Source organism: Marmota monax, unplaced genomic scaffold (assembly GCF_021218885.2).
Source record: "Marmota monax isolate L192 unplaced genomic scaffold, Marmota_monax_Labrador192_F-V1.1 WCK01_AAM20220418_F8-fsc00147, whole genome shotgun sequence".
NCBI classification, from domain to species: domain Eukaryota; kingdom Metazoa; phylum Chordata; class Mammalia; order Rodentia; family Sciuridae; genus Marmota; species Marmota monax.
The window spans coordinates 1560108-1573473 of record NW_026693552.1 but is presented as its reverse complement, the minus strand read 5'-3'; the positions used below and the strand labels follow the sequence as shown (position 1 = coordinate 1573473).

At 33.1% G+C, this 13366-nt stretch overlaps 1 protein-coding gene across 4 annotated transcripts in view; it reads left to right on the top strand.

Moving 5' to 3' along the window:
• Rmdn1 (regulator of microtubule dynamics 1) overlaps positions 1 to 12851 on the top strand; it is a 33232-nt gene extending 20381 nt beyond the window's left edge. For 2 of the 4 annotated variants that reach the window (XM_046458617.2, XM_046458618.2), the window contains 6 exons: positions 2051 to 2140; positions 6035 to 6090; positions 7458 to 7545; positions 9318 to 9348; positions 12136 to 12269; positions 12720 to 12851. In XM_046458617.2, the coding sequence (XP_046314573.1) occupies positions 2051 to 2140; positions 6035 to 6090; positions 7458 to 7545; positions 9318 to 9348; positions 12136 to 12269; positions 12720 to 12758 (438 nt within the window). In that variant the 3' untranslated portion in view covers positions 12759 to 12851. The remainder of the gene's footprint in view (positions 1 to 2050; positions 2141 to 6034; positions 6091 to 7457; positions 7546 to 9317; positions 9349 to 12135; positions 12270 to 12719) is intronic. The other 2 variants (XR_006854856.2, XM_058583710.1) reach the window with 2 other exon arrangements.
• Positions 12852 to 13366: the final 515 nt, after the last annotated feature.

Sequence of the window (13366 nt, the reverse complement as noted above, 5' to 3'; positions counted from 1 at the left end):
TTGTTTCTTTGCTGCTTTCTTTTTTTCAACTTTATTGCCTCTCAGTGTTCCATTTGGGTTAGTTTTATTTTCAAGTTCAATAATCTTTTCTAAAATGATTTATCTGATTTTAGTATCTTACTTTTACTTATTAAACATTTTTGCCTTTCCTCCAGCTTCTTAATATATGAAACCAAGTTATAAGAACTACTTTAATATTTTGGTTTATCAGTTTTATCTTTTGTGTCATTTATGGGTCATTTTTCAATTTTCTTTTCCTCACTAGTCTTGTTTTCCTTCTTCTTTGAGGAATTTACTAGTAATTTTTGATTAATGCTTGGTGCCAGATATTATGAATTTTACTTTGTCAGTGCTAAATATGTTTATATTGCTAAATATGTTCTCCAGGTGTATTCTGGAACATGCTTGTGTTATGCAGAAATAATTGGATCCTTTTAGATGTTGCCTTAAGACTTGTTAGGTAGGACTAGAGCCTAAGAGAAACTATTATATTTGATCTATATTAATTTTTTCCACAACTGATATTCCCAGCCCTAAGGGAACCCTGGGCTTCTAATACTTTTGGGTGATTCTTCTTCTATTCTTGGATAGTTTATTCACAAGCAGGTCCTGATGTTAATTCTGCCAAGTAGTCACAGGTACCTTCTACAGTTTGAGTTGTAGCCCTGGGCACCTTCCTATTCTATCCTGCAAACTATAGCAGTTGGGGTGGGGGTGGGGGTCCCCAGACTTTCACTGTTATCTCCTCAAAGTAGGGAAACTGTCAGGCTTTATAAATTTTTACCCGCTTGGAGCTATAACTTGGAAATCTTCTCTAGGCAGTAAAATGGAGCAGTCATAGCTAACCTTGTTTTTTGTTGTTGTTTTTGTTTTGTTTTAATCTCTCAGGTGTTACTGTTGCCTGATATACAATATATTTAAAAGTCTTTTTTTTTTTTAAGTGTTTCAGGCAGGAGGGTAAGTCTTTTGTCCCTTCATTCCTAGACTATCTATTTGAAATAAAACTTTTAAGATGTGTGTGTGTGTGTGTGTGTGTAGTAGATGGACACAATACCTTTATTTTATGTATCTTTATGTGGTGCTGAGGATCAAACCCAAGGCCTCACACATGCTAGATGAATGCTCTACTGCTGAGCCACAGCCCCAGCCCTGAAATAAAACTTCTTTAAAAATGCAAACTCATTACAGTGGACATTTTAGAAAATGAATAAAAGTACAAATGTGGAAATAAAAATTACCCATGATATCATACTTCCTGCCATCAGTTCTTGCTATTATGACTACTAATAAACAGAAATGCCAAGCTAGTCCAAGTGGGAAAATTAGGAATCATCCATAAGTTTTCATTTGCTTTGTATTTAGGTTATGGTTGAATGTATAGGAAATGATTTGTGTGTCTGTGTGTATGCGTGTGCGCATGTATGTGTGTGTTGCTGGGGATCGAACCCAGGGCCTTGTGCTAGGTATATGCTTGACCACTGAGCTAGACACCTCCCCCATCCCCTTGATAAGAGGTGATTTTATTCAGAGCCACACATGTGGGAAGAGGTTAAAGCACTGAGTTTGAAGTCCTGTGTAACACTTGTAATCAACTCGATTTCTGCAACTGGATAACTATCAATTGTAACTATGGGGACAAAATTGACAATTGACAATTGTGGCTGTTCCTAGTGTAACAATCCAGACATTGGAGGAAACACAGATCCCAAAAAGATTATGACAAGATAAAACAACAGTGATTCAATTACAAGTTTTTTTTAAATGTTTTACTCAGACCGTAGACATGATTCATTGTCTCCTCATTGTATTGGCAATTTTCTTAAATAATTCACTACTTTCTGTCTTGTATTATACTTTCCTAGACACATATCTAATCCCTCAATTCCTAGAGGCCCCCATCCTCTTTTCTTTGTATATTCTACTACAGTTAATACAGTGCTCAATATATTTTTGTTAAATGAGAATGACCTTGAGGAAATTTTAATTTTTTCTTTATTGAATTGACTGTTAGAGAGTATGATTCTCACACCTTTTTCTCCCCTACTTTCAGTGGTATGCAATCTGCATTAGTGACGTTGGAGATTATGAAGGCATCAAGGTTAAAATTGCAAATGCCTACATTATCAAGGAGCATTTTGAGGTACTGACAAATTACTCAAGTTCATGAATTTAAAAAGTATTTTTCTGAATAGATTTATGTGTTATCAATTACATTATGTAGCAAACCATCTAAAACTTAATGTCCTAAAATTGGGTATTTATGCATTACATACTCATATTTCCAGCTATGTGGGGAGGCTGAGGGATGAGATCACCTGAGCCTAAGCGAGGACCAGCCTAGGTAGACAACCAGACCCTATCTTGAAAGAAAGGGAGAAAGAAGAAAGAAAATTTAGTGGTCTAGAGCAATTGACAGTTTATTTCATAGAATTCTGTGATTTAAAAAATTTAGTACTGTGGTGCTTCTGCCTTGCTTTAGTATGGCTAAGGTCATTTAGATGACAGTAGTCACCTGGAGCCTCAGCTGGGACTGGAATGTTTAAGATGTCCTCTCATATTTGAGAGTGCCTGTCCACTTGTCTTTTTAGCATGGTGTATCCTAAGCTTCTCTTTTTTTTTTTTTTTTTTTTGTTGATGGTGCTGGGGATTGAACCCAGGGCCTTGTGCATGCAAGGCAAGCACTCTACTAACTGAGCTATATCCTCAGCCCTAACCTAAGCTTCTTTATTGAATGGTAACTGGCTTTCAAGAATGAGCATTCCAACTGAAAGTTCCAGTGTACAAACTTATTAAATTTCTGTTTGCATTACACTTGACTTTTTGTCAACCTAAAACAAGTGACAGGGCCAAGCACAGTTTCTGAGGAAGGGAACTAGTCACACAAGGTCCTGAATACCTGAAAGCATGATCTAATGTAATAGTCTACCACAACTGACATACCATTCTCAATGGTAAGCATTGTATTTAAAGATTATGCTCTATGTGTATATTATGCATGTATTTTAATAGTTTCCCTAAAGTTAATACACTTATTTTTAGTAAGCTTTTCCTTTGACAAAAATTATGTATGAGTTTGTGTATTTCATAACATATACACATGACTTGTTATCCTAAATAAATTTAATACGGAATTTTAGCATATTAGTTTCTTTTGTGTTATTGTAAATCACCTCAAAAAATACAAGAGAAAAACAAGGAATAGAAACAAAGGGATAGTGCTGGATATGCTATCTAATTGTTCTTTAGAATTTTATGGTTATAGTCTCAATTCCTAGTTTATATAACTACTAGTAAAAAGTAACATTGAACTGGATGGAGTCAGGAAACTTAGATTCTGGTTCAGGCATCAGTAGTAGATATAGTTAATAATTTGCATTTTAGAATTTAATCATTTATTTGTTTGATATTTGAAGATATAATTGGCAGCAGGTTTTTTTTCTCTTTTAGTGGTATGTAAGATAATGATGTAACTTACTATTTTGAATATTTTGTATTAAATACACTAATCTCAGTGGAATTAGATAAGTTATTTAATTACTTTCTGCCTCGGGACAGAAATACATGATACAACTTTCAATGTAGGTAAAGAGAGACTGCAGAGAATATTTTAGGTATACTTTTTATTTTATATTTACTGTTTTTTTTCTTTTTCTTTTCTTTTCCTCTGATATTGGGATTGAACCCAGGGTTACTCTCCCACTGAGCTACATCCCTGACCCCCTTTTTTTGTATTTTGAGACTGGGTCTCTAAGTTCCTGAAGCTTGTGGTTCCTGCCTTAGCCTTTCATGTGGCTGGGATAACAAGCATGCACCATTGCACCCAGCATAATACTTTTAACTTTAAAAAATGAAAAAAGAAAACAGCAAAGGGATTGTGGGTTGTGTAGCTCAGTGGTAGGCCACTTAACCTAGCATGTGCAAGGTAATCAGGCCTTAGAAAAAAATGGGCTTGATTGTTTTGAGGCTTCATTAATGGTTTCTCTTCTGTGCTGTTATAAGCTTTGAATTCCGTCTCCAGCACTGGGGACGCGGGGCGGGGTGGGGGTGGCTAAAAAAAAAAAAAAAAAAAGGGAAAGGTAAAGATTTAAACAAACAAAAAACTAAAGGGCTGGAGATGTAGCTCAGTGGTAAAACGCCTGCCTAGAATGCATTGAGGCTCTCGGTTCAGTCCCCAGTACCACAAAACCAATTAATGTTTTGTATAAACTCTCATATTCATATTTTAAAGTATGAAAAAGATAATATTTAGTTATTTAGTATTCACACACTAAAATGATCATTTATACTACTTACTACTATTTTGGATTCCATTATTATATCTAAAATAGCAAGAAAATAACATTTTTGGAGTTTTTGAAAGACACACTAATGGCAGGAAAAGATTATAAAATGATTTCTTAAAAATAGCTCCCCTCAACACCTTCCATACGAGAATTAAATCCAAATGCCATAAGGCATGCATTGTGTGTGCTTATTTTTTTCCTAGGCGTCTAGAATGGCATTAGGAGAATGGAAAAAATAGTTACTCATATCATGTTTTGTTTTAGGAATTAATTTTCTAACAGAACTCCAGTTGGGAAATGCTCATAGAGAATAACTTATTTATAAATACTATAAAATAGTTTTGGTATTAATTATACCACTGTATTGAAAAAGTAAATGTTAAGAAACTGTTGATTCTTACTCACATTACTAAAGGAAGTTTTCTGCCAAGTCATACTTGGTTTGCATTATTCTAGCAATTGGCGCCATTACTACTGCTGGATATTATGAAAAGTGAAAACAGTGATGGTGTTGATAGAAGATATCACTGTACTAAACACCTCCTGTTACTTTACTGGCTAATTTAATTTTCACCACATCCCTATGAAAGGTGGTTTCTTTTTTTGTTTGTTTGTTTTTTGTGCTCTGTATCAAGCTCAGGGACTCTTGCATGGTAGGCAAGGAATAGCTCTACCACTTAGGTATACCTGCCCAGCCAGTTTGTTTTTTTATGAAAGAGAAAACCCAGCCACAGAATATAGAACTTGATGAGGTTAATCAGTTAGGGGTCATTTAGCAGTCTGACTTCTGAACCTCTTCTCTTTTTAATATTTTTTAAAATTTATTTCTTAGTTTTAGATGGACACAATATCTTTATTTTATTTTTATGTGGTGCTGAGGATTGAACCCAGTGCCCCGTGTATGCTAGGCGAGCACTCTACCACTGAGCCACAACCCCAGCCCCTGAAACTCTACTCTTAACCACTACAATTATTTGAAACTGTCTTATATATCACCAAACCGAAAGTGAAAATGTAAGTTTATAGAAAAGCATGAACTAAGAAGTGTTAATTTTTTTAAAAAAGTCTTTATTTTAAAATTAGGTTCAATATTAATCTGTGAGGTTTTCAGCATAGTGGTGGCTAAAAAGTGGAATAATTTTTTTTAAGTTATTTTCTAGTTTATACTTTACACTGATTGACATTGTAATAGACATTGGGAAGATTTTATCAATATATCATTAATATTATACATAATTATTCTGTTAATATATTTTATGAATAAATAATAATAAATTTTCCTCAAGGGAAAATAAACTCTGCATATAGGAAACATTCAAAATTATGTACTTTCAGTTCTTCTTTTTGAAAGAATGCTTTTTATTCAGTATTCATTTAGGATTTGCTATAAAAGGATGTCTTTATTATAATTATTTTTTTAATCTGGAAGAGGAAAAGCATTGAGAGCTGTAGATTATTACTATTTTTAGAATTAGATTAATTTGTATATTTTGTTGGTTTTCTCATAATAGATCCTACTATCAGTTTATGAACCTTAAAAATAGTAACCTTAGTACAAGTCATTAATAGTGTATTAGCACACATTTTAATCATTTAAAGAATGAGGAGGGAGAAAGTGTTGACTAATAGAAGAATAAAAATACAGGGTTGCAGTTTTGTTTTTTGTTTTTAAATCATGGCTTCTTCAGTATAGTAAGGTGTTTACTGGTTTTTAGAAAACAAATATGATTGATTTTCTCATTTCTTGATAGAAAGCAATTGAACTGAATCCTAAAGATGCCACCTCAGTTCACCTGATGGGTATTTGGTAAGCAATCTTTTTTAATGTTTCAGTGCTATTTACCACTATTGTAATTCATATTTAGCATATACAAAAACAAGATATAAAACATTTTAAAACATTCAGCAGAGTTCAGAGTATTAAATCCATTTATTGTTAAAACAGACTAAATTTGATTATGATCATGTTAAACATTGCTATTCGAGTCACTTAGAAACATGTACTTAGACTAAAAATGATCTTAAAACTCTTTGTAGACCTTTAAATTCCCTTTCTTGGGAAAGACTATTCTTGGGAAATTCACTATGTTAAATGGTGATTGAATTAATCTTAACTACATTGTTATAGTAGGATACCTTAAGAGAGTCTTTGCATCTTCAAAATATCCGGGAAACACTATAATCTTTCTTTCCATTTCAGTGTGATCTTGTGTCCACTATGGGTTATTATTTCACTGATATGAGGGTACACCAATATGTTAAATATTTGTTGGCTCTGGTATATAGCTGACATATATGGTATATAGAGTCTATAGAGATGACAGGTTAGCCGCTGTTTCCTTTGGATATAGTGTGCAGAGTTAAATATTTGTTTTTATTATCAACTGAAAAGGTAGGGCTAGAGATGTTTCCCAGTGGTAGAGTGCTTGTCTGGCATGCATGAAGCCTGGGGTTTGATTCCCAACATGGGGGAAAAATTCTTAAAAAGGGATAACAATGTAAATAGTCCTGTATCAGACTCTTCTAAAATAGAAGTAAATATTTTCCAGGATGAAGGACATATTAAACTACCAAGGATTAATGACAGAGGTACACTCACTTATTAAGCAAATATGAGATATAGTCTCTGCCTCAAGAAATTTAGACCTTAGTCAAAGATTTAAAACTTCTCCCCGCCTCCACTTTTATCAGAAAGTTGTAAAGATCAGTCGTTTGCTTCACGCCTTTAAAAAAGGATTTAAATTGTTGGTTGTTATTGTTGTTCATGCATATCATGTTTTGTCATTTTTCTTGGGTAAGTTTTTTAACTCCTTTGAATTTTCTTAATTTGTAAAAAGGAGTAAGGATCCTGTCTCATTTGTTATAAGGAATAGATGAGAGAGGTAAACATTTAGCCTACTACCTGGAACAAAATGAATACTCAGTGGTAGTGATACATTGTACCATCATTACTTATACTATTGCTTACTTTTTATATTTAATTATAAAATATACCCTAATTAATGGATCAGGTCAATCCTAGATAATTTAGTATGAATATTAACCAACTGGATATCATGTAAAATACAAAATGATTAAAGGTACAATAAAATTTTTTTAAAATACTGTTGATGTTTAGTTTTTAAGTAAAAAAAAATATAATTTGAATGTGTAATGCTATTTTATTTCCCTTAGGTGCTATACATTTGCTGAAATGCCTTGGTATCAAAGAAGAATTGCTAAAATGCTGTTTGCAACTCCTCCTAGTTCCACTTATGAGGAGGTAGTATGATGTCCTTTGTTAAGTTAGTACCTATTTCTTAACTAAAGCACCATTCTACAGTGTCCACACACATAGAGATCTTATTCAGTGAGGGACTTGAGCAAGTTTTTAAAGGCTTATACTTATTATTCATGACTGGTGAGTGCTTTTTTCCCCCTTTTAGGCAAGCAACTGATAATTCTGGTATATTGTCAGCTAAAATAGCTCATGGCTAAAATCTGCCTTGATTTTCTATTTGAAAGCTATACCATATAGAAGTCAAAAAATAGAAGAAATATAGCAGCTATTACCTGGCTTGTATTCTGTACAACAACAGAGTCATTTAGGAAAATAGAGATCATGTTTGAATTGATAAGAATAATAATTATAACTTTTTATAAAAGAGTATGAAAGCCTCATATTCTATTTTCAAGGCCTTTTACTTTTCCTGTTAAAATGTGAAAGGGATTACTAGGTAAACATCCTTTTTGCTTTTGTTTGGTGCTAGGGATTGAACCTAGGAACTTGTGTGTGCTAAGTGGGTACTATACCCCTAAACTACATACACTCCCAGACTGTGAAAACATCTTGAGTTAAGAAAAAATTTCAGTATGAAGAAATAGGCAGTTGGAAAGTTCTTCTAGTACTTGTCTCTTAGGAGGTTGTTTTGGTTATTATTTCATTTTTTTGTTTGTTTTCTTTTTACTCTTGGGACCAAATTATAGTATAAATTTGTTGTAAAGAATATTTAAATGTATAGCTAGAATATAGCTGGGAAATATTATTACTAAAAAGAATACATTGTTAGGAAAAATATATACAGTCAGCTCTACTATAACAAATTTTTATGTTTCTAAGAAACAAAATGTCTTGGATAATGCATTATAGGTTTTTGTCTTCGTTCTTTTTATTTTTTTGAGACCAGGTCTCACTGTGATGCCTACGCTGGCCTTAAAATTGAGTTCCTCCTGCCTCAGACTCCTACGTATGTGGAATTACAGGAGTATGCCAGTGTGCTTGCCTTAAATAATGCACTGTAGAAATAGTAGTTTAAGTGGGACAAAAAGATTAGCAGAGAATTTCAGATTCACAGTGGACTTTTTAAAAAAGTCACTGGGGGGCTGGGGTTGTGGCTCAGCAGCAGAGCGCTCGTCTCGCACACTCGAGACCCTGGGTTCCATCCTCAGCACCACATAAAAAATAAATGAGTGAAATAAAGGTATTGTGCCTAACTACAACTAAAAAATAAATATTAAAAAAAAAAGTCACAGGTATGGGAATTGGGAGTGTGGCTTAACGATAAACACATACCTAGCACAAGTAAGACCCCAGATTTTTCCCCAGCACCATAAAAACAAAATCCAAACAAACCAATTACACTGGTGAAACCTATTATTGCTCAGTACCTTCAGCTTTTGATTTTGAAATGGTTTTTACTAGAAATCACTGGTAGGACTGCTAGGGTCAAAAAGCTAAGTAACAATGATGGATTTTCTTCTGTGCATGATAATTTGGTCTAAATTCTCAAGAGCAACTATATTATTACTAGAAGTGGTCCACATATGCTAATTCTCTGATGATTTAATAGTATTGTGTTCAGTTTGTCTATGTTAATCTCACTGTTGAAGAATAAGATCGTTATTTTAAGACTTATATTTAGTATAGGAATAGATTATTATTATTTTTGACTTATATTTAGTATAGGAATAGATTATTGAGAAAATGCATTTTAAAAATATTTGGTCTACTTTAATCCTTTTTTTTTTTTTTTTTTTGACTTGTGGTTTTAACAGGCCTTGGGCTACTTTCATAGGGCAGAACAAGGTAACATTTTTTAATTTCACATTTTACTATAATTAAAATTGTATGAATGCTAAATATGTAATAGGGATTTTTTAAAGAGAGATAAGTTATTCCATTCTGTTATACTATTTTTTGCACAAGACATAAAACAAATTTTAAAGTTTTTTGTTTGTTTGTTTTTGGTACAATGGATTGAACCCAGAGGCATTTAACCACTGAGCCCCCTCCCCAGCCCTTTTATTTTTTATTTTGAGATGGTCTCACTAAGTTGCAGAGGCTGGCCTTGAACCTGGAATCCTTTTGCCTCAGCCCCTCAAGTCACTGAGATTACAGGCATGCGACGTTGCATCCAGCCCTTTTTGCTTTTTTACTTCAAGACATCATCTTGCTAAATTGCTGAGGTTGGCCTATAATTTGTGATACTCCTGTCTCAGTCTCCTGAATTTCTGGTATTACAGGTGTGCACTATAATGCCTGGCTAAATTTTTGAAGTCTTTAGTTAATGAAGCTCACCTGAAAAAGAAAATGTCACTACTGGGAGGGAAAAGGAAAGCACTATTTGTGGCTTCAGAACACTAGCTGCTTGCTACCTTCCAAACCACAGTGGTTTCTGACGTTGCTTCAAAGAATTCCAGAGGAAGTTTTGAAACAAGCTGTTCTGTTTTCAAGAGCCAGCTGACTTTGGGGTTGTCTTTTGGGTCCAGATGGGGAATAGTTTATGGATGATGTCTCAACTGAATAGCTTCTGTTTCTATAAGCTACTGCTGGGTATTATGCTGAGCCTTTTTATTTATTTTTGTATTTCTGTGTCTACTGTATTTTTGTAAGCATTTTGCAAAGTGATGTTGTTTGTGTGCAAGAAAAAAACTGTTGGGCAATTTCTGTTACAAGGATCTGATTTCATTTTGAAAGTCAGGTTTATCTTGAAATTTTTGTATTTTGGTTATGATTACTGGTTTGGGACATCTAATAAAAGATTTCTCAAACAAAAAGAGAAAAATACCACTACTGAATTTAGAGCTGTAATTCAGGAATGGTTCTTAATGTAATTCAGCCTTCCTTTTGAGAGGATGCCTAGATAGGTTAAGTATTTTATTTGATATTATACAGTTAAATTAGACACACTTAAATGGGAATTCTGGTTTTAAACCAGGCTGATTTTGTTGAGTTGCAGAATATTCTTTGTGAAAAAGTGTTTCTTGTTTTTTTTATTTTGAAAAAAATCACTAGCCTTACTGCTACAAGCCAGTCCTACAAATTTATCCTTTTTAATACGAACAACATGAAAGTAAGGGATGTAAGTTTAAGTTGACTATAAATACACTATAAAAAGCAATGTAAATATATTTCTATAAAATTTGATCAGAAGATTCAGAAAACAGTGTTTATTAAGTTTGAGATTCTACACATGTACTTGTTCAAATGTTTCATCATTATAGGTTTTTAAAAAACATTTTCTAAAAATTACATCTGAGGGGCTGGGGCATGTGGCTCAGTGGCAGAGTGATTGCCTAGCACGAGTGAGGCACTGGATTCAATCCTCAACACCACATAAAAAAAAATAAAATAAAGGTATTATATCTATTTACAACTAAAAAAAATATTTTTAAATTACATTTGAAAATGTTAATTATCTCTGATTCTTACTTTTTCTTTTGAAAATAATCAGGTCATCAATACAATTGTTTGTTTTTTTGATCTCAGTGTCTCACACATGCCAGGCAAGTGCTCTACTTCTGAGCCATAGCCCCAACCCCACAATTGTGAGTTTTTCAAAAGTATTTTAAGCAGTGTAATAAGTTTCTCAAATTTGGATTCCTGTACACTGATAATTCTTGTCTTTTTTTTTTTTTGAAAATGTTCTCTTTTTAAAAATATATGTATTTTTAGTTGTTGATAGACCTTTATTTTATTAATTCATTTATATGGTGTGCTGAGAATTGAACCCAGTGCCTCACACATGCTAGGCAAGCACTCTACCACTGAGCCACAACCCCAGCCTAATTCTTCTTTTCTTCAAATTGAAAAAGTTATCACAAATTCCGTCAGCCAAGAATGCATTCCACTTTTTCTGTTAAAATCCTGTTCATCCTCCAAATCAGCTCAGGTATAATCTCTCAGATTAATTGCTTTTTTCCTTTGATTTTCTGTAGCACTTTGTTTTTGTGGTGCTAGGGATTGAACCCAGGGTCTTATGCATGTGAGGCAAGGACTCTACCAACTGAGCTATATCCTCAGCCCTTCTGTGTAGCACTTTGATCTTTATCTGGTAAAGCAGTTCTTCATTCTTACATAATGTGTTCATTTTTCACCTTTACATTGTAAATTCCAAAGGAAGAGAAACTTTCATTCTATTTCTATAGCTAAGTATAGCTGCCAATCAGAAAAGGCTGATCAAATTTACATATCATGATTTCATTCACTCATTACTAAATGTCCTAAATATGTTATTTTCCAGGCACTGTTCTAAGCACTTGAGAATATAGTAGGGAAAAGACATTTAAAAAGAAAATTGCTGTTCTTATTATATGTCAGAAGCTTCAGCTTCTCATCTGAAAATGGAGATACCTACTTTATAAAATTGTTGTGAAAATGATATGGTCTGCAGTGTAGTACCTAGCGCATAGCAGACATTCAGTAAATCCTGATTATTTTACAGATATTTGTTTGAGATAGGAACAAGAGAATACTAGTCTAATCACTTATTGACCATAAAATTTTTATTAATCGTACCAAAAAATTAAACATTTAAAATAAAAGCAAGACTATTTATCTTGACCTAAGTGTATTTTTTCTTCTTATGTACAGTGGATCCAAACTTCTACAGCAAAAACTTGCTTCTTTTAGGAAAGACATACTTGAAATTAAAGAACAAAAAGCTTGCTGCTTTCTGGTTAATGAAAGCCAAGGACTATCCAGCACACACAGAGGAAGATAAGCAGGTAAAATAGCTCTAATATAGTAGTAGTAAGGTAGATATTTTCATTGAGGCATTGTTAAATAAGGGTGAATTAAGAACTTTAATTGTCTAAATGCAAACATTGTTGAAAACACAGTAGTATTCACTTCAAATGTGAATTTATTTACAGTATGTTCGTTTCTACATAGTAACTATTTAGGTACTATCACCAAATAAATGTTAGCGGTTGCTTCGTGCAATAAAGAATTACTATCTTTGACATACAGATCAAATACATTTTTACTACATAAAAGTCTAGGAATATGTACTAATGTGAAAGAATTCTCTCAAGTCTTATCCAGTCATTCTTGTCAAGAAATTTTATTCTTAAAATCATCTATCCCAGTTTTTAGAAACTCTTAGAAATGAGTCTACTTCAATTTCACATTCTCTAAGCTGTAATGTTTGCTTATAATGTATTTTTCCATTCTAGGTACAAACAGAAGCTACTCAGTTGCTTACAGGTTTGTGAAAAGAAATGAGATCTTTCAGAGAAGAAAATACATGAAATACCCAATAAACATTGCCTTTTGTTTTATTTATAAAGATAATATGTTAATCATAACTGTTTTATGACTTTTCAGTTCTTCTAATGTCGTGACCATTTAACAGAATAAACTTACAAAATTCTAGGTTTCTTCACAAATAACTAGGTAAAAGTAGTAATTGCCATATTGTCCTAAGAGTGGTAGCAATAAATTTCCATGGCTCAGAGATTATTTTGTATCTTAGGACATCAATGTTGCAAAATGGTATAAGATTTCTAAATACTAGGATGAGAAGGTATCAAGAAAAGAGTTTTGTGAAAGAGGTAGCATATAGGGGAGTGGATTTTCAAGTTGGATTTGATTTTCAGAGTTGCGATCTTACAGAGAAGGTGCAGTAAAAGTCAAATGATTAGAATGTTTAGGGTTCTTGGTTTAAGATAGTTAAGTGGTATATCTTGGAGCCAACCTGTGCAATAGCCATGTTCAGATTTTCTCAAATATCTTATACTTTAAAAATGCTTCCTAAAAATGTACTTTTCAAAACCAGTACCAAAGGCCATACATTGCATTTGATTTGCTGCTTAGTTGCTTT